The sequence below is a fragment of the Gallus gallus genome, chromosome 5 (assembly GCF_016699485.2).
Source record: "Gallus gallus isolate bGalGal1 chromosome 5, bGalGal1.mat.broiler.GRCg7b, whole genome shotgun sequence".
In the NCBI taxonomy this organism is placed as follows: Eukaryota; Metazoa; Chordata; class Aves; order Galliformes; family Phasianidae; genus Gallus; species Gallus gallus.
The window spans coordinates 9,062,601-9,083,158 of record NC_052536.1 but is presented as its reverse complement, the minus strand read 5'-3'; the positions used below and the strand labels follow the sequence as shown (position 1 = coordinate 9,083,158).

The 20,558-nt window shown below is 44.7% G+C and overlaps 1 protein-coding gene and 1 long non-coding RNA gene across 4 annotated transcripts in view; one reads left to right on the top strand and one right to left on the bottom strand.

Moving 5' to 3' along the window:
- Positions 1-1,167: 1,167 nt before the first annotated feature.
- On the bottom strand, positions 1,168-5,555 carry LOC121110989. The gene is made up of 2 exons (XR_005860074.2): positions 5,492-5,555; positions 1,168-2,230 (listed from the first exon to the last, which is right to left on the bottom strand). It is a non-coding gene; the product is annotated as an uncharacterized LOC121110989 (long non-coding RNA).
- An 8,108-nt stretch (positions 5,556-13,663) lies between these two features.
- Positions 13,664-20,558, top strand: part of IPO7 (importin 7) — a 33,096-nt gene continuing 26,201 nt past the window's right edge. Inside the window, exons 1-2 of one of the 3 annotated variants that reach the window (XM_046942263.1) lie at positions 13,954-14,719; positions 15,236-15,577. Coding sequence is in view for 1 of the 3 variants with exons in the window: in XM_003641394.6 (XP_003641442.3) it covers positions 13,759-13,842 (84 nt within the window). In the remaining 2 variants the exon portion in view is untranslated. Of the gene's footprint in view, positions 13,843-13,953; positions 14,720-15,235; positions 15,584-20,558 lie in introns of those variants that run through there. The other 2 variants (XM_046942262.1, XM_003641394.6) reach the window with 2 other exon arrangements.

Below are 20,558 nucleotides of genomic sequence, written 5' to 3'. Positions count from 1 at the left end.
CTGCCTGTCTACGTACGGCAGCGCGGAGGGTGCTCTGAGGAAAAGTCACGCGTGTTTTCTGTTTGGTTTCGTGGTTTTATTCCACCTGGAGCCCTTCTTCAGGGTCTTTCTCTCAGAAAGGAAGCTCTCCGGAGGGAGCACAGCCGCCTGTGTCTGACTGCTCTGCATGCCACCATGTCACCCCGCGCCTCATCGCCTCTGTTGCACTCGGTCGTATAGGAAACAGCACATCAGTAATTCTATAGCAGTGGGTTTTAACGTCTGTAGGTCTTCACAGAGCAGCAAAGATGCAGTTCAGGACACAGAGCTGTTTAAACACAGGCAGACACACAAAGAGCTGACCTTTATGGTTACGATGTACAGAAAACACGAGTGTAGCCCTGCAAGCATCTCCAGGAAGCTGATGATTCATTTAAGATCCTATGTGCCATTACACAGCCACAGCCCCTGCCAAAGCCAGGGCTCATCCAAACCATCAGTTGTGATTTAACTGCTACTTAATTTTGGTGCAGCGATTTGAACCACGGGGCACGAACCACGGTGTGGGGTGCTTGTTCAGAAAACCCTCAGAGCTGAGGAATCGGGCAGATCCTGCCTCGGTGATTGTCTGACTTCTAATTAATCTGGTTTGTATTCCATAGCCTCCGTGTTACCCAGAGGCAGGTAACGTAACACCACCAGTTAGGCTAACATCTGACTCTTGCTAAAGTCTCCTACAGCTCCCACTGCCCTAGACACCCCTATAAGAGACAAATAATTAGAGCGATACAAATTTGCACCATGATTTCCCTTCTGTTTAATACAATTGCATGGCCTGCAGGTTGTTCCCAGGGCACAGACTCTGCAGTACGCTGGCAGTGTCAGTATATATCTCATTAAAAATGGAGAAGATAACTCTAATCAACTCCGAGTTACAGAGCTCCAACTTGCTGAATTGCTGCCAGCGTGAAACCTAGGGATTAATTCACTTGATCACCTTGAAGGTTGAAATATGATTGCATAAGTGATATTTGATAGATTATCCAAAGACTCTTAGGCTGTTTCATGCTCTTTTTGGCTCCCCTTGGGGGGGGAATACAGCTGTTGTGAAACTGTTGGCCCTTTTACTAAACTTTGAAACTGTCAATGGTGTTTAATAACTTCTGACAACTTAAATAGATATCTCCAAAGTTTGTAAGGTACAGATGACACCAGCAGAACCTCTCTGTTCACTCAGAAGAAAACTGATGTGCCTGCTGAATGTTTCTTAGGATCTTTGGGATCTGTCTACAAATGAAATAACTCAATAAGTTAGATTTGTTTACCAGAAGTAAAGCAAAGACTGAAAAATACCACCATAAGCCATATTACTTAATGATTCAGAGGAGAAGGAGTTTAGTCAACTTGCAGTCAGTGAGTATTCAAGAGAACTTTCAACACATGGTTGAGATTGGCAGTGCTTGAAACAGCTTCACTCCACAGAGTACTGGGAATGATAGCTGTGGGCTGAAAGTACGATTACTCTCTTCAGGTATAAAATATCAGCTATAAAATATATAGCTTCATAAACAGCATAAAATACTCTCTGTCTTCGGATCTTCCTTCTAAGTCCTTTCTGATGAGGAGCACATGCTGCGCAGTATTTTGCTCTGCAGAGAAAGATAAAAGTGCTCTGATATCCAGTTGGATGTGCTCGGTGGCTTAGGCAGCAGGATCAAGCATTCTTTAGAGGCTATAGACAGAACTAGGCAGTTATCCACAAGATTCATATGAATCAGTTTTTGGAAAATATACCTTAACGTTGAAATATAAGCTCTCTCTCAAACTGCATGAGAACCTGCTGGAATGAAACAAAATATACTGACAGTTACTGGAGTGGTACCTAAGTGTTCAGCTATATAAACTCACTTCCTTCTATGAGTGGTCGGTTGGAACATTTTATTTTTATCAGGTTGAAAGAGCTGTCTTCCCACAGTACAACTTGTGTTTGCTGCTTTTCTGATGTACGCCTAGGTGGACTGATGGAGCACGTGTCACACGGCTGAGTCACCAACACTGCCCATGCTTTGCAGACTGAGTCATACCCGTTGTTAGCGAGATGGAATAGAGTCTGAGTGTGACCCTTCTTGTAGCTGGAAAGCAACAGTTCAAAGTTCAAAATAATGCTGCTGATTTTGCTTTGAACAGAACAGGAAGCTACTTTGCTGGCATCTGAGAGTGGCAGAAGCTTGCAAAAGGAAGCTAAAACAACCTGAAAAACAGAAAGAGACACCAGAGCTCACGTCACTGTCTGAGACTGTCCCTAAGACAAAGCCAGAATTTTATGAGCAGTCAGTTTATTGTCTCTGGAGGGCTTTAGATCTGGTATGGCTTAGTGACATTGCTGAGCAGTCTCAGCATGGGTGAGGGATACTGGATGCTGAGGTAACTGGTTTCCCAAACACACAAGTGGCTTGGAAGCAAAGGGAGAAAGTGAAAATACAAGAATCACGATGAAAAAGCAAGTACATTGCTTGAACCTGTTCAGAAAGAGGATAGCTGGAGGCCCTGCTCTTAGACCACAGGTGTGGGAAGAGGCACCTCACCTGGTCGTTCTGACATGGCTACGGAAGGTCTGTAGTACAGCACTACATACATGCAACACCCAGACATCTGCTAGAATATGATTGCATTTTCCAAAGTTTTGAACCAATTTATACCAGCAGATACAATTTACACCAACAAAGAACTTCATACTCTGCAGCAGCTGCATTTTTCTATTCTACATCTGCTTGCCTTAAGAAAAAGCAGATGTACAAACCTGTAACTGGAGCGTGTTAACCAATGGAGTTACACACTGTAATTCCCCAAGCTGTGCAGTTCTTATTGTCTTAGAAGAAGATCTTTCCACAGCTTAATTTATATCACTTGGGAAGGAAATTAAGACAACAAAATCACAGATTATATATAAAGTTAGACTTAAAGGGGTTAGAAATGTTTGAAAGTGTCCCCTTCCTCTCAGTTCTTGTAAGTATTCTTTTGCTGAAATGCAATTAAAAATGCTTGGAGTACTGTGTAAATATGCAATATCCAGCCAAAATTAAACCTCTAAAAGTGTATGTGATAGCAATTGTATCCAAAGTATACTTTAAATTGAATAAACCTATGCCTTCTGCATGGAATGGAGTTGGTGTATTTTGATGAGTTCATACTGATAGTTGTGGTAAAAAAAAAAAATTGAGAATGTAACTTCGTGAATGAGCATCTGTATGGAAGACAAGTTAGGATGCTGATCAACATGGATGGAAAAACATCAGCAGGTGAAATAAACAGGAATAAGCATGTAATTGCAGCTGGGTAGGCCTGGTGTGAATGAAGAATTAGAAAAGCCTTGGAGCCAGAGCCACACGTAATGAAAGCTTTTATTTTAAAAAAGTCTGTGCTCAAGGACAAAAGTTAAATAATAATAACAATAATAATCAATTACAGAACCACAGAATGTCAGGGATTGGAAGGGACCTCAAAAGGTCATCTCGTCCAGGCCCCCTACCAGAGCAGGAACACCTACATCAGGTCACACAGGAACGTGCCCAGGCGAATTTTGCACGTCTCCAGAGAAGGAGACCCCACAGCCTATCTGGGCAGCCTGCTCCAGTGTTCTGTCACCCTTACTGTGAAGAAGCTTTCCTTGTATTCATGTGGAACCTCTGATGTTCCAGCTTGCACCCATTGCCCCTTGTCCTATCACTGGATGTCAAATGAACTAAACAGCGAGAGGAAAACTTGTAAGCCTTAAAGTGAGTCGAGTCTAACCCCAGGAATCACGGCCAAACAGATTGGTTTCCCTCCTGGTTGTCTGTTTATAAGACAAGATGTTTGTTAGAATGTACACTTGAAGTCAGTTTCAATTTATTGCTCCTTCATTAATTAGAAACAAAGTAAAATAAATAGTTATGATGTTCCTATCCCAAAAGGGGAAATAAAGGCCAGACTCTCAGTTCTGATGAAGTTCTTGCTCCTCTTTAGTAGTTAGGAGATCATCTTAAATAGCCTGCAACGTATTTTTTTCCATCACATTCTCCAGTGGTGCGTATGAAACGGGGAAAGAAGCTTTTCTGGTTAGTTATCTCACATCCTATAGTTGGATGCAGGATGACAGAAATTAAAGGTTATTTTGTCTTGCTGCAAAGTGAAGAATGAAATGTACCCTATAATAAGCTGACGTCATTCCAGCCAAGCCTCATAGAAGTCCGGTCAGACTCCTTAAATGTAGTACCGGACTTCAGAGGTCTTGAGATGTATTGTATTTCAGACTTTGAAAGCACTTTCTCTTTAAAAAAAAAGAAAACAAAGCTCTTATTAAAAATAACCAGGAATAGAGAGAGATGTCACCACAGTACAGGGAATCTCAAGTGTTCTCCTGACAGAAATAAATAACTCTATTTAGAGCCACACAACTCCATCTCACACTACCAATTATCTCATCCCAACTCTTAGCCTCATCTACAACATTTGAACTCTGAGAACAGTCTCGGGCAGAAAATATACTGAAGAGCTCAGTCAAAGTCAGCTGTTGAAGATAGGTAGTAATGAAAGTAAAAAAAATCCAAAGCAAAAACATTCTTGTCACATTATTCTTGCTCAGTGTCTCCTTCTTTAAAGCTCTATGCAGGTACCTGTGGCATGCAGCACAACCTACCCGTAATGGAGCACAGTGCTACACGGGGAGGCAGTGACCAGCAGTTGAAACCATGGACAGATTAAGGGAGACAGAAGAAGAGGAGAATGAGTGTGCAGAACTGCAAGAAGAATCCTTGCCTGATTCAAAAACAGCTGTGCAAGACTTCAGCAAAGCAGCACTTCAGGTATTTATAATCTAGCATTTATTACTTGTGACAACTGTCACATTTATAAATCTCAGTGTTGAGAATGTATGTGCCCTTGTTCTGAGATACATGTACTGGTCATGAGTCATACTTAACACTAGCTTAAGAATAAATGTAGTGATCAAATGTATATCATCTGCAGCTAAGTTTATGCTAGCATGGCTGAAAAATCAAGTATTTCCTTCTATTGAGCAATATGTCCCTTCAAGGAATCCTTTAATTTATCTCAGTAAGGTATGTGGACATACATACCAGCAGGTCTAAAGTTCTCTAATCTAAGTTACTCTTTGCTGATAAAAACACTACCTTTAATGCAATCACAGACTCATTTTAATTTCTCTTTGAATTCTGTTTTTTTTGGAGATTTTTTTTGCAGGCCCAAGTGGAACCACCTCCTTGAACTCATTAAGATCTGAGTAGTCTCTCAGCTGTCAGCAAAAGAGACAAGAGGTCATTAGAAGTAGACAAGGAGACAAATAATTGAAAACGTCCATTAGCACTTCCTTTCTGTACGTTTGCTTTCTCACTAAAAGCAGGAGTGACAATCAGAAAGATCAAAACAATGGAAAGGGAGTACAAGAGATGCAATGACAGAGAAACTAATACAACGGAAAGATGTTACAATGGAAGGAAAAAGGACTGCTCACCTATCTCCAAAGATCAATGCTCACAGGAGAAAACTCCACCAAGGAGAGATCTCTTAAAAGAGATATTTCCCTAGTGCCAGTCAGCCCTTAAATGAAGGCTAAGAGACGTGCAGCCAGGCTCCACCCCTTCTGGTCACACAGCTGAGTTGCCTTCACCTGTGCTCTCAGGGCAGACCTGGTCCTTTCCCCAGGTGCTCAATCAGTGGTTCAGGCCGTGACTCAACAGTTAGCATACAGCAGGCTATGCTATCATAAAGAAAGCTTTGTTTTCTTCTAGCTTGATCTGAACTGAGGTTCTAGCCATGTCTTCTAATGCTAAGAAAGATTCTAGAGGAAAAACTATGCTTATCATAAATAACTGAAACTAATAAGATACAAATTGGAGAATAAACATGGAAAGATTAAAGAAAAAGAGAGAGAACGTTGAGATCTGAACAGAAACCAATTCAGCTTCCACATTTATTCTTTGTTTTCATGATTGTGTGGTGTTAAGTGTTAAATGCATTCAGTATGGAAAAAGCAAATCAGCAGTACAATTAACATGCAGTTAATTTTGAACAGCAGACCAGTAAAGCATAAAAATTGTAGTGGTTTTGTAGAGGGTATTCCCTCTACAAGGAGGAATCTGCATGTCTTCTCGCTAGTTACAAAAATAGCACAGTGACCTTAAGCAATGTGATCTGGATCACGGTAGCCATACCTGGCAAAGGTGAAATCTGACTTCTGACCTCAGCACCTTTTAAATTCAGGCTTAGAATGTAGCATTTGATGTTCCAGGAATGCATTTCTTGCTTACTTAAATAAATTGATGTAGCAGAAATGCTAAGTCACAGCCTGAAGCAGTGATTGAGCACCTGGTGGGAAGGCAGGGCCATCCCAGGGGAGCTCAGGTGTATGCAGTGCACCTGAGTGACTGGAAGGGGTGGATCCTGGCTCCACCCCTTCCCAGACCTCATCTAAGGGTTGGCAGGGGAGGTGTGGGTAGTTTGTGCTGGAGATCCCTGCTTACCTGCGGCCTTCCAAAAGTAAGCAGCTTTTTTCCTCCATTTCTGTGTCTGCAACTACTACATTTGGGCTTCTTTTCATTTGCTGTAGCTAAAAACTTTGCCATCCTGTTATTATTGTGGTGCTTTCTGTCCTATTTATAGTATTACATTTTGCAAACGAGGTTTTGTCACAGCAGGAGCTTCCATTCTGGTGGAAGTAGCATGCTCAGTGATATAAGGACTTACGTATCATACTGAATAGTGCTATGAGTGATGAAATCACTAATTTAATCATCCTTCTCCTAACCCTTGTGAAACTATCTGTTTGAAGTTCTGTTGATTTTAGGGCTGCTACTGAGCGTATCCTCAACACCTATGTATCCCCAAAGGCACTGTCAAAGGCAGGATGACTAAAGCCATTCGCTGCTCTGAGACAGAGATGCTTGTTGCTGATCAGAATCACTGGAGAGACATTAATCTAGAAAGTAAGTGTGCACATATGGGATAAGAAGGGAAGGACATGCAGTTCATCACATGATCATGCAAATATAGAGGCTCTTTCTCTTGCTAACAGTGGGCCATTTCTCACAGTATTGATGTACAACATATGGAGTGATTAAAAAATGGTTTTAACTAGATACAGCGACCCTGCTCAGGAGAGAGAGTGGTTGTGGGGTCTGTCAGAAAGCACCCGCCGTGGAAATACAGCAGGAAATGTTGTGGTTGGGTAGCTGAAGGCTTATTTCTATAGGCTTTCCCTTTTTTACTCTGGAAACTCAAGTGATGATTTTCGAAATTAAGTGTACCTTAATTTTCAGGATTAGTAACTTTCAGGTTTTCAGAGCAGCCCATGAACTGGCTGGTGGCCAGCAGGCAGAAGACTGCAGGTTGGTTGATGCTTTACATCCTTCTTTCCCAAAGAAGTATTTCCATGAAAGGAGTCCCTGTGACCTCCAGGTAAATTGCACGAGCTGCATTTGAGATCAGTAGGGGTTAACTGTTTGATTTTTCTTTTGCTGTTGCATGTTTCGCTGTTTCACATCAGATGTTCCTTTATTTTCCTTTTCTTTCTGTGGAATACAAAACATCTGTGGTGTGACTGCCCAGTATTTCTCTTGATCTGGCCTGTAAGGCTTTTGCAGTAACCAATAACTTACTATGACGGAGCCAATCACAAAACATGGAACTAATTCACTGCTACTGTAACCCACACAGTTAGTTTTGAATGTACTCATATTTAAACCAGTATTCTGCAACAGAAAATAATTAAAACTCAGGGCAACATCAAAGAGGTCAGAATGTGTTTAATTGAAACATTTAAAAAAGCTGCCAACATTCTGAGAAATGAATTGCTATACATGTTTTCCTAGGGGAAATTATTAAATTAATTGAAAAAAAAACCCTATAATATGACTTAGAGCACTTACTATCATAATAAATGAGCATCACAGAGTCAGTTTTTAATCAGGATTAGAGACTAAATGGGGACAGGCTGATACGTATAGACAGTTTTCACCCAAGGCAGTTCTTTGATGGAAACCTGTTCGTTTTAATCTTGAACATCATGCACCTCATCCTAGACACGTTTCCTGTTCGATGGCTTGGCCGAATGCAAAAAAGCAGATCTACATGTGCCTGTGATATGGAAATTCACATACCTTTTTCTACTACATACCACACTGGTTCCTTTTTACCCATACGCAGATGACAAGATTGGCTTTTTTTGGCCCGCTTCCCACAATAAAATAGTCTAAAGCCAACGTCTGTAGGAAAGAAATGTTAAATGCTTTTATAAGGCTTACTATTAATTAATATTATGTAATAATTTCTGAATAACCAAGGCAGAAAATGAAATGAGGACTGAGAACAGTTTTTTATAAGAGCTTACAAAATAAGAGGATATGTTATTCTGTAGAAATCTTTACTGCAGTTGAGCCAGCACGTTTGGTGTGTGTGTGTGTGTGTGTGTGTGTGGAATTACCATACTGGTGATTCTATTTCGTGCAAATACTTTAATAAACTTTCAGTTTGGTTCAGCTGCAGCAGTTCTTTATCGTGTCATCCTTGAAGAAATATAAATCAGAATTCCTTTCCCATTCTGAAGCAAAGAATTCTGCTTGGGAAAGACCAGGATTTGAACAACAGAATCCTGGCAAGCTGGAACCAAGGTGTGTGAGGGGAGCTGAGGTAGGAAGCTGACACAGCTCTTGATTATCCCAAAAACACAATGTTGTCCTGCACACATCATTCACATGCCTTCAGAAAGTGAAATGAAGAACCCCTTTTCCACTTTACGGCTTCATAAAACATCTGGAATAATTATGGAGACTTGTGCAGCTGAAGACAACGGTATTAGCAATGCAGTTCTTATGTTTCTAAATATGTTCCCTACTTTGCTGTCACAAGTACTGAAACCTGCATGCATACTGAACTGCAGTGTGTTTGGCCCACAGGCCAGGCTAACTCATCTAATTTTACTTTAGCTGTTGGCCACCAAGAGCCTGGAGGCCACAGGAGCGCGTGTTTCTGGGCCAGCTCTGTACTAACTCAGCTGGCCTCAGATAATGCTAACACATCCTGGCTGCAGCCCATGCAGAAGCTAAGACAGAGGCAAGATAAAGTCCTTTGTGTTCATATGTCACAGTCAGATACCCAACTACAGCACGAATTAGCCCAGCTTACCCATGTACTGTGCCATGTATGCGGTTATTGGTGTAGCAGTGGTGCCAGTCATCGATTTAAAAACATACATGGGCCCTCAGGTAGAGAACAAAGTTGGATAATAACAACTTCATCTCTTCTTTTAGCACCAGTATCTTCTCAGCAATTCGCACACAGGTCAGAATACGTTCTATGTTTACCCTATCTCAACATTATTACCTCTTTTGGTAAGTAAGAAAATACTAGTATTTAAAACTTGATAGCCCAACACAAAACATACACATCCCAATTGGCCATCAAAACTGAACTGTAAAGACTTGCAAAAAATAACTGCCTGTCTCTGGGTATTTCTTTGCCTTTTTTATGCTTCTGCTCAAACAGAGAACTCACCAAATAACAGTCAGTCTCCTTTATTTGCAGCCGCGGAGAAATGCACTTGGTCACGTAGCTCCAAATTTTCACCTACCCTGCATGGGGCTTGTATTTTTAAGGCAGTTGTGATTATTGCAGCTATACGTTCCAAGAAGGGACAGAACAGGTTTGACATTTTCTTGCATGTAAAGTTTCTACCTACCTGCTTCCCCTGCATTGTGTGGTAACCTCATAAGCGGAGTGTCCATTTACTTCTCCAGAAGGAAAAAAAAGATCTACCAAATGAAGAAAGGAGTAGAAAGAATATCAGTGCTTCTGGTGACATCTGTGCCGTCCACCTTCTGTGAGCTGCAGTCTAAATATCTACTGACAATTTAAGGTTCTTCGAGGATACCAGACTTCCCAGTATATTGCCACGTCTCGTGGTATCACCTCAGCTGGCATTAGGAATTGATGTCCAAGGGTACTGCACGGCTGCCAGGACCTGGGAAACACTTCACTTCTTGGGCAGTCACATCTGCCCCCAACAAGCCATGCTGGCATGCTTTCTAAACACAGATGTATTGTAGAGTAAACTGTCTACAATTATACAGACTGGAGTGAGTTAATAAACTGCATATTATGGTAAGAGGTTACTAAAATTCTTATGCGTGTGTAATTCTTCTTTACAAATGGAAAGCTTCTTTTAAGTGCTGGGAATTTAGTCTGGGTGGATTTTTAATACAATAAAAACCTGGTCCTCTTCTCCTTTACTCACTGTTACTCCATTGGTTTCAATGGAAACAGGACATGCTTACAAGGATTAGAACTATTCTAAACAGGACTAACCTGAACTCTTTATGGAACAGGAAGAAATGTTGTACTTAGGTGTACTTACAGGTTACATAAACCTCAGCTGAGCATGTATTACTAGTAGCAATGAAGTCATAGCTTGTGTGTACATTTTTACTCTTAGGAAGTTTATTTCTGAGCAAATTAAGCTTATCGCTGTGTCTCAGTTGCAAAAAACTGCAATAGTAAGGTCACGTTTTAAAAATTAGCTTCCATTTGAATGTTGATAAGCCATGGGTACGCATCCCTTGCATTTGCTATAAACTTGCTTCCTCAAAATTTGATGTCTGCGTTACGTTTAATGCATGGGTTTTAATACAGTTAGGCTGGGGGTTAGTGTTACAGAGCTGGAGGGGTCTCTGCATTGCAGTGACAGGAAGCTAAAACTAGAGACACATATATAAATAACAGTATACAAGCTGGAAAAAAGTGCATGAGGTAGGAGGAGAAAAACAGCTGTCTGTGCAGACACTCTTGCTCCACTGCCTGTTGCACAGAGCCTGAAGCAGGTTGGTTAGACTTCCACACAGTGGAATCTGAGCTTTTGGGTACGGATACACCTAGAAAGCAAACACAAAAAAAAAACCCCACAGAGCAAACAGTTCATAGAGTTTATGATCACTTCATCTAGTCCAGCATCCGGTGTAGTACTGGCAATTCAAGTTTATTCACGTATATATATATATATTCTTATTAAAGCCATTATCTTGTTGGTTTGCCGTAGGATAGCCTGTGTTTTCACTAAAACATACCTTCCAGAATGGCATCCAGCTTCAGTCAGAGGACACTGAGGGAGGGGGTACTGCTTACAGCCACTGGGAATTTGTGTCAGTGACTCTGTCTTTGTTAGATATTTGCTCCTGTTGCATCTTCCTTTGCGGAAGGGCTAGGAGCTAGCTGCTCAGCGCTCAGCATTTTCTCCTTCAGAGGTACTGTCACTCTTCTTTCCCACCTTGCTGTTGAAGTTAAGAATTGGTGATGGAGCCCTGCACCTTGAAAGAAAGCTTATTAAAAAACAAAACACAAAGGCGACTGCTAGAAGTCCACTGTTTCGGAACTCACAAGAACCAACTAATGACCAAACCTTGTTTTCAACCTCTGTCCCTTGGGAAACCTATTTAAATGTGTGGTTTAGCATCTGCTCAAGCCCTAGCATCTGGCTGCAGGCCGTGGGGAAAGATTGTTATTTTTGGGGGGTGCGTGCTGTGGACCAACTCCTGAGCTCGTGCCTACATACAGGAGCTTAGTGGCTTATTTATATCTGCTCTGAACAAAACTTGAGCAAGTTTGCCTCCGGGATGAAGCCAACACCCAGCTGGTTAAAGGAGCCTGAAGGGAGCTGTGCAACGTGTTGGGCATCCTGTGGCATCCTGCTCTAGCAGCTGGAGCTGACCTCGGAGCAGGGCCTGTGGAAGGAACCTCCTCTGCACTGCCCACCAAATCTCTCCTTTATTTATGGGTTCTCAATCCACTGAATGCAATGTGTGCTCAGGATTATAGCCTACTATGCTATTTTTAATCAAGAAAGGCTCCCGGTTCTGTACATATTCCCAGCCAAACTATTAACTCTTCAATCATTTAACCAAGCTTGTTGATTAAAGTCGATTGGCATCAGTTAATGACCTCATATCTGAATCCTGTTTGAGCTTTTTATGATGAAAATAGTTACTTGCAAAATCTGTATGCAGGCACAGTATTCCTGTGCACGCCGTTTCCTTCTTCCCACTGTTTTTTGGAGAAGTAGCTCCAGGACAGATGTGGTGAAGCACCCAAACTTGACAAGGCTCACATGTTTGGCTTCTGGCTTTTCATCTATTGCAAATTGAATTGTACCCTAGGAAGGCATACAGGCCTATCAGTGCTCTGCAGTCAGTTCCAAGGGAGAACGCTACTTCATTAAAGCCAACAAATATTTTCCTTCTTAGGGTTCCAGCTTTCTGGGGAGAATGCTCAACTGCTAAACCCACAACGGTGCATGAGAATGTGTTTATCTTCAGGAGTAATTGTAACTGAATTGTGTCCAAGGTTTGGGGCCTGCACAATACCTCCTTTGCCTTTTAAGAGATGGTGTCAGCGTCGGGATGCCGCAGCTCACCAGTTCCTCACGCTTTGATGTCAGTTGTTATCTGTTACGTTACTCCACTCGCACTACTGCTATCTGTGCTTTCTTTGATCCTTCCTATTTCATCTCACTCTTTCACAACGTTACACGCAGCAAATGGCATTAACAAACTGTTTGCATTAGTGAGAAGTACCTTTTTAACCTCATGGGTGTTTCTTCTTGGAGCTGACATCCCAAATCTGGGAAGAAAACTCTCTAACTCCGAAGTGGTGTTAGAGAGCTGCGTCCAGCCCACCTGGACTCATCCTGAGTTTCTTATTACTTCTGGGCCAGCAGAGATGCAAATGCAAACACTCTTGCAATGGCAAACATTCCCTGGCATGTACTATCTTCAGTTCCAGGATACTCAGACCCTGGACAACTCCTTCTGTAACCACAGCAGCTGTGGGGCCGTTGCTAACTCTGCGGCTCCATCACCGTGCTTCTTTCCTCTGCAGTGTTTTGCATCCGTGTTTGACGAAGAGCATTTTGTAGAAGCAGCACATTGTGAGCTCTTTGTCCTCTCAATTTCTTACTTTTCATCTTACAGAAGCTGCTTTCTGCTTCAGAAGTTGCTGATCAGCTCAACGTCTGCGTTCTCCCTGGTTAGAGGCATTATTGCCTTGCCCCTTTGATACAAAGAGCACTGAGATTTGATCTGCACCGTGACACAAAAGCACGGCGGCGGATGATGCTGTAGCATTTTTGACGACACTGAGCCTACAGTATTTCACCTTCGCTTACATTTTGGTGGCACGTACTGCAGATCCAGGCAGTCTGTAGAGGAATATTACATGACATTGCGTCCTGAAAAGACGCTACACCGCCACTGGGTTCTGCAGGGCCTGTACGATTACTTTTCTAACGGTCACCACTTCGTACTGTTTGCCACAGGTATCTGCATTTCTGCTTTTTAAGTTCACGGTTTTTCTTTCACGGTACGCCTTCTTTTGGGAATTATTCCATTGCGGGCTGCCGGGGAAACTTTTCCTCTTGGCGGTGTCACCTGAGCGTGCAACAAACCCCGCTCCCAACAACGCCGAGCTCGACCCTGAAGGAGCCGATGGCGGCGCGCGGCCTTCCGCGCTCCCCGGGCTCCGCTACTACAGCTCCCGTGGGGCCGCGCGGCGCGGGGCGGGGCGCGGGCGGCGGAAGGGCGCCGCTGGCGGGCGGGTGGCGGCGGCGGGGGCCGCTCTATCCGGGCCTTTGGCGCTTCCCTTCCTTTCGCGCCGGCGGCCGCTGCGAGGCGGCGGGTCCATGTGCGCACGGCGCGGCGCGGCCCCGGCCCCTGCCCCCCGCCTCCCGCCGCCGCCGGCATGGACCCCAACACCATCATCGAGGCCCTGCGGGGCACCATGGACCCGGCGCTGCGAGAAGCCGCCGAACGGCAGCTCAACGAGGTGAGGGGAGCCGCGGGGCCCGGGCCGGGCGGCCGCCACGCCGGAAGGGGCACGGCGCGGGCGGCGGGGTCGGGGCGGGCCGCGGGGCAGGGCTCGGCCCGGAGGGGCCCCGCGGGGCGGCGGAGCCGGGGGCCGGGGCAGAGCGGGGCCGGGCCGCCCGCTCCCCGCAGCCCGCTGCCCTCGGCCCTGCCCGCCTTCCCCGCGTGGGCTGCAGGGCCCCGCCTGGTGCCGCGGGCCGGGCCGCGGCGTCCCCGCACGTGGCGGCGGAGGTCGGGCCGGGCCGGGCGGGGCTCCGAGGAGGGAGCGGGCGGCAGCGGGCCGTCTCCATTGTGCCGCTGCTCGGCCGGGGCCGGGGGCCGCGGGGAGCGGGGCTCGCGGCGGGGCGCGGACCCGGGGCCTCGGGCCGCCCCGGGGGACCTGCGGGGGCAACGGAAGGCGGCTCGCTGCCTTGGGAAGGCCGCGAGGGGAGCGGGCTGCACGAGCCCCGCCGCTCCGCGTTTAACTCTAACTCACCCGGCGGGTGAGGGGCCCCGCGTTGGGGTTCGCGGAAATCCTTCGGGCTGCGGCCCGGCAGCGTGGCCGAGCCGGGCGTGCTGAGCGGGTGTAGCAGCAACACGTGCCCGGGAGACGTGGAGGGAGCGACGATGGGGCTCCGGCCCAGCCCTGTCATCTGCTCGCACCGCGTGCCTCTATGCTGCGGCCTAACAGCTGGCGGGCCCTGGTTCCGCGGGCCTGAGGAGACAGCTGCCTTCTTGTCTCACTTCACCTGGGAGGGGAAAGCTCCTTCTCGATGAAACCCAACCCGTGCGGCTCCAGGACGTGTTGAAGAAAAGCTGCTGTGGTGGTTGGTGCGGAGGGGAAGGGGCTGAAGGAGGAGGTGAGGGGTGAGCCTGCGTGGCAGCTCCCGCGGTGCTCTGAGCTGGGCCTTTCCACACACGTTTTCCTTTGTCGCCCTGGAGCGGACCTCAGGCCTACCACAGTACGTCCGGCACGGTCCCGTTCACTCAGCTTCACTAAAACCGGCCCGGGCGTTCTGCTGGCAGAAGTGAACTTCCAAAAACTGGAAGTACAACTTGTCATGCTGTGAGTGTGCGCAACTGCACCCCATGGCTGGGAGTCGGCCGCTCAGTAAGCGAACGTTAGGCACGTCTGAAATCCATAGCTGTAACGCTACGCGGTGGTTGGGCTTGGGCTAAGTAGTTGGCTCTCTCCTCCATGTGTTTCTCTATAAACTGTTCTCAGTGGTTTCTGTTTAAACCAAAAGTAAAAACAGCGCAGTGGCTTATAAATGCAGCAACATAAGTGAAATCTTCATCTGACTCCATAAATGTGGGTTTTTCATTCGGTGTGTGTCAATACCTATCTATAGTAACTTACTTCCAATCTATTCCAGCTATTTTCTGCAGGTACTGAGTTGCTGAACGTGCAGGAAATTGGCGTTCTCTGCCAGTCGGGTTCTTCAGCAAATGGCTAACTGTTACGTGAGGGGCTGTGCTCACCATCAGCTGCCTTCTGTTCGTGTTTCTGAGTTGAAATGTGGTCTGTCGTGCACTCCATCAGTATTAACTGGAATAAAATCCACATACATGTGCCCTTTCAAAAGCACCAGGCCTCACTGAACCCTTGACTAAGAATTCTTTATTTGAAGTGCAGCCTCGCTGATCTGACACAGACCATTTGTGATAAAGAATTAAAGAACAGCCCGAATGACTACACCCTAAATCTGCAAGCGTTGGTACATGTGTGTAATTTTATGCACTTTCATGATCTTGTTTTTATGTGAAGTTATTGAAGTCAGTTATGCATTTGCATGCAGGATGCTACTCTGAATTTAACTGTTAGAGCAGTTGTGTTATCAGTTAATATTTGATTACAGTTATGTCTTCACTTTTCTGCTGAGATGAAATCCTACAGCAGTGAATAATCTTCTTGCAGGTGGCTAGGGACAGAAGAACACCTCTATAATTTGTCTATTAATTGTCCTTGGTTGACCTTTTATTGTATCCTTATTTTGCCCACCATGTCTCTGTTGAGCTGGGGGGACTTTTGAGTAGAAAAATCTTTTACCTTATCAGAAAAGAATGAGCTTCAGCCAGTAACTGATATATCTTATTAATGACGAGTTAAATATCGAGATCTGTCTACATCAAACCCTATCAAGCAAGAGCTCCCACTGACTTGAGAAAGGGGCTGAGTGTTGATTTTCCAGACCTTGTTGTTCTTCCTTTGACCTTGGTTAAGTCATTTATTCTTCTATTCTTCTTTCACCACATTTTGACAAGTTACGTTACCTGCGCTTAAAGCACAGTGAGGACTTTGAGTTGAGATTTGCCAAATGCAGGCAGCTCAGGGCTCTCCATCTCTTTGGTTTTACTTTCTTTAATGAGATGGGTTAAAGAGAACGATGCCGCTAGCCCTTGTGTCCAGTGTACGACTTCCAGCTTCTCATATAATTTCCAGCTAATGATACACTGTGAGGTGTTTGCTTGTCTCTATGCTGTCGTACAGAGGGCATAGAGTTTTACAGGGCCTTAGAACCAGACTCTTCCTGTAAGCTACTGGAAAGCAGAAGGAGGACTTTATTGCCTTTCGAAGCAGTCTTTATATTGTGCGTATAAAGTGTTTCCCAGAAGTGATGATGAAAATAGATATTTTTAACTATGCAGCCATGGAGCAACCCCATGAAAATTATGCACAGTGCTGTTTCATTTCTCAATATCAACGTATTTGTAAAGGTACTATTGTTAGATAATACTTGCCTTGCAGATTTCTCCTCTGCAGCTTAAGAGAACTGATCGTATACCCGATCTGTATGTTTTGTGTTTGAGATGAACCCCAGTGTGGATGAGCTGCTTTTCAGAAGAGCTATCCAACTTCTCTGAGAAAGTTTATTTTTGAAAGAAAAGATAACCCCAATCACTCATAATGTTTTGTACGCCAAAGCTTAACTGAGTTGAAGGAAATTTTTACCCTGTTGCTCCATTGAAAAGTGGCTTTCAGAAGTTGTATTTACCCTTTTTCATGTTCTGATGCAAGTGGTAGTAAAGGAAAATGCTTGAGGTTGTGAATGTGTCATCATAGCACGTAATCTCTTTAACAAAGTGCAGTGTGACCTCGTGCAGTGCCTTTCATTGCCTGCTCAGGAGATGCAAATCCCAGAGCAATGGATTGATGATCTAAAATGATTGGACTCTAACTATTGGGAACTGAAGAGCTGTCCAAGGGGGAAAAGCAAGTTCCTTGCTACATACCTTTCACTCGTGGCTTTCCAAATACTGGCATGCTGTGTTTCTGAATGCTTTGGGGTAGGTATTTGTAACGTTACTTTTTGTCCTTTTTTACCTAGGAGGTGTAACATGATCTTCATGTATGACACCTACAGCTATGCATGGTAGTGTATCTAAGACCAAGAGCAGAGCACAAGTTTCCTGGCTCTGTCCGATTACCAAATCATGGCTGCTTGTTGGAACTTCTTAGCATGACGTTTTCATGAAAGTGCACGATTATTCTCTCCTATTTCCATTTCCCTTTTTTTTCCATTTATATGTTCCGGTGTGTGTTAGATGAGAGATCTTTTGTGAGAGGATGGATTTAAGTTGTGTATGCAGAGCCTGGTCCAGCACGAGAAACCCCCTTGGGGGGAGTGAGGAATCAAGGGAGCGTTGCTGTCACTAGGAAGCACTTGGATGCTTGAATCATGCTAACTAGCACAAGGCAAAATCCTAGGAGACAAGGGCGATTTGCCCCTTTCTCATGGCTTAGCAAAGGGTTACTGTGTGTGCTTAGCTAACTTTTACGAAGAGCACATTTCCTTTTTCCTCTGAATAGAAAACTAGATTTCAGAACTTGCAGACAGCATTCTGATGAAATGAGCATCAAATACGTTTGCCAGATTTGATATGCATGTATGTGTGGACCTTAAACTTCATTTACATATGCATTGCAGCTGAGTAAGAGGTGGTAAAACCAGCTTGCAAAAACCTGAGGTCAGAATGACTTCCACACCTGCTGAGTTCTTAAAAAAGGATTGAAAGAGTGCTACAGAGGAGTCTGCTGATTCAGCGTGGCCTTACAGTTCCTGACCTTACCTTTCTATAAAAAAGCCAAGCTGTTTCATCTCAGTGTAATAGCTGTGTGTTCACCTAGTGCTGTTACGGTCTAGATAAAAAACTGCACTCAGAATTGGAACTGAGGAAATGTTATTTAAATTGTGGTTTTTATCTCTTTAAAAAATGAGTTATAGCTTTTATTTAAATGTGTGCTAATTTGAATAATTGTATTAATACAACCTAAGGTTCTAGTTCAGCAACACGTAGTATATATTTTATTACTGTTCTGTTCTGCTTTTTTGCTGACAGCTAAGGAGGTGCTTCACAGAAGGACAGAATTGTAGGGGTTGGAAGGGACCTCTGGAGATCATCATCAAGTGCAACTTCTGCTAATGCAGGTTTCCTACAGCAGGTCGCACAGAAAAGCATCCAGGCAGGTTTTGAGTATCTCCGTAGGAGTCTCTACAACCTCTCTGGGCAGTCTGTTCCAGTGCTCTGCAACCTTTATAGTAAAGCAGTTTTTCCTCGTGCTCAGATGGAATTTCCCATGTGCCGGTTTGTGCCCATTGCCCCTTTTTCTGTTGTCAGGCACCACTGAAAAGAGCCAGGCCTCATCCTCTTGACTCCCGTGCTGCTGATGCTTATAAGCATTGCCAGGATCCTCTTTCAGTCTTCACTCCTCCAGACTGAACAGCCCCAGGTCTCTCAGCTGTTCCTCACACGGGAGACACTCCAGGCCCCCCGCCATCTTTGTGGCCCTCCACTGGACTCTCTCTAGGAGATCTCTGTCTTTCTTGAACTGGGGAGCCCAGAATGGTACACAGCACTCCGGCTGTGGCCTCACCAGGGCAGAGTAGAGGGGCAGAATCACCCAATTCAACCTGCTGGCCATGCACTTCTTCATGCTCCCTGGGACACCATTGTCCTTCTTGGCCGTGGGGACACGCTGCTGACTCATGGCCACCTGTTGTCCGCCAGGACACCCGGGTCCTTCTCTGCTGAGCTCCTCTCCAGCCCCTAACTTGTGCTGATGCCCGTGGTTATTGCTTTCCACGTGTAGGACTCTGACTGTGCAGATGCACTAAGATACCTAAGAAGAATGTATGGAGACACTTTCACCTGTGATTAAGCTTGTTGTTTTTAATCAGTTAGTGTCGTGTGTGCTTTGTGTAAAATATGAATAATAGTGCTATTAGAGAAGAATGTCTTCAGTTGGTATCACTGGAGGGAAGAAGTGCCTTTGTGTACCATAATGAACTGCTGGTAGTTCTGCATGCTGTCATCTGGTTTCTTTGTACTGATACATGTTTCAGATTGAGGCTGGCGTGACACCTGGTAAGAAAATTGTTTTAGCACATGGCTTGCAAACTGGCTCAGCTAGGAAAAATCTGCAGAGAAAGATGAACTAAGATTGTATGTTCTGGAATGCTGGTATTAACAGACAGTGGTGCAACGTTTGTGGTCTGATACAACGCATTCCTCAGCCAGTGAGGCTGCATAGCAGAGATTGCTCTTGGGAAAAGTCCCCAGATTCTTTGGCTCTTAGACAACAGAAAGTCATACCAGTGACACGGCACGTTGGAAGATTAGTAACGGGGAAGGACTTGAGATGATTTCTTTTTCAGTGCTGACTTGCATGATGGGAAATAGACTTATGACACAAACTTCTTTGTGCAATTCCCTTAGTTCTCTTAATTTCATCTTTATAAATGTAAAGGGTGCTTGTAAGCAAGGAGCATGAGAATAAGGGAGAAGGTTTTACCTGTGTCACAGCTTCAGTCAGAAGTTGTTTCTGTTCTCAACACAGTTGGAGTATACAAGAGAAGCCGCTGTGAAATGGTGGTTTTAGTTATTGTCCTCTGGAGCCTTGGGAGGCCTCTGTAGACCAACACTGATTGTCAGTGCTTGTTGTTGGCTTTTTGTTTGGTTGGTTTTTTAGCAGTGGTGTCAGTGAAGGCAAACACAGTGTCCTGAAGGCCAGGCATCTCTGCAGTGTAAAAATACTAAAGATTAAAATAGCTGAAATGCGTGTGTGTTCAGTATTCTTAGAGCCGTAGATAGAAAATAGGCACCTATGCGATGCTTCTAAAATTAAGTTCACTTGTTTTATCTGAATGCCAAGGCTGAGTGTTCTTCTTAATAGTAAAACAAAACAAGGGAGCAAGCGAGGAGTTCTGTGGTACCTGGGCTTTCGTATGCCCACTCATACACATCTCTTCATGTAGCTGTTCTTCTCCTCTCCGCGTCTCAGCCTCTCTAGAAGCGCGTTGGTTTTGATGGGGTGGGAAAGTGAAGAGGTGGGAAGCCCTTTGTATGGAATGCATAGTGTTCATGGAGCTGTGTGTGAATTTTGCTGTAACTGAATGAATTAATAGGATGTTTCAGGTGCAAAGTACAAGTGACTTTATATGCCAGTTGTATTAAAACGGCCAATTATTTCTAGCCCGAGTCTGTGCTCTGAACCGGTAAAACTGATGGAGAAGCACATCCCTGTGATTGGTTGGTGTGTGAGGCCTGAAATGCTAATAAGGAAGATATCTGTAAGGTTTAGGGAGACAAAGGTAATGGTATGAATGTTCTGGGTCTATCATCTCAAATCATTTAATAGTTAATAGAGGATGCAGTGGAAGTGAAGGAGTGGTGCGGCAGTGGCACAGCTGCCCGGGG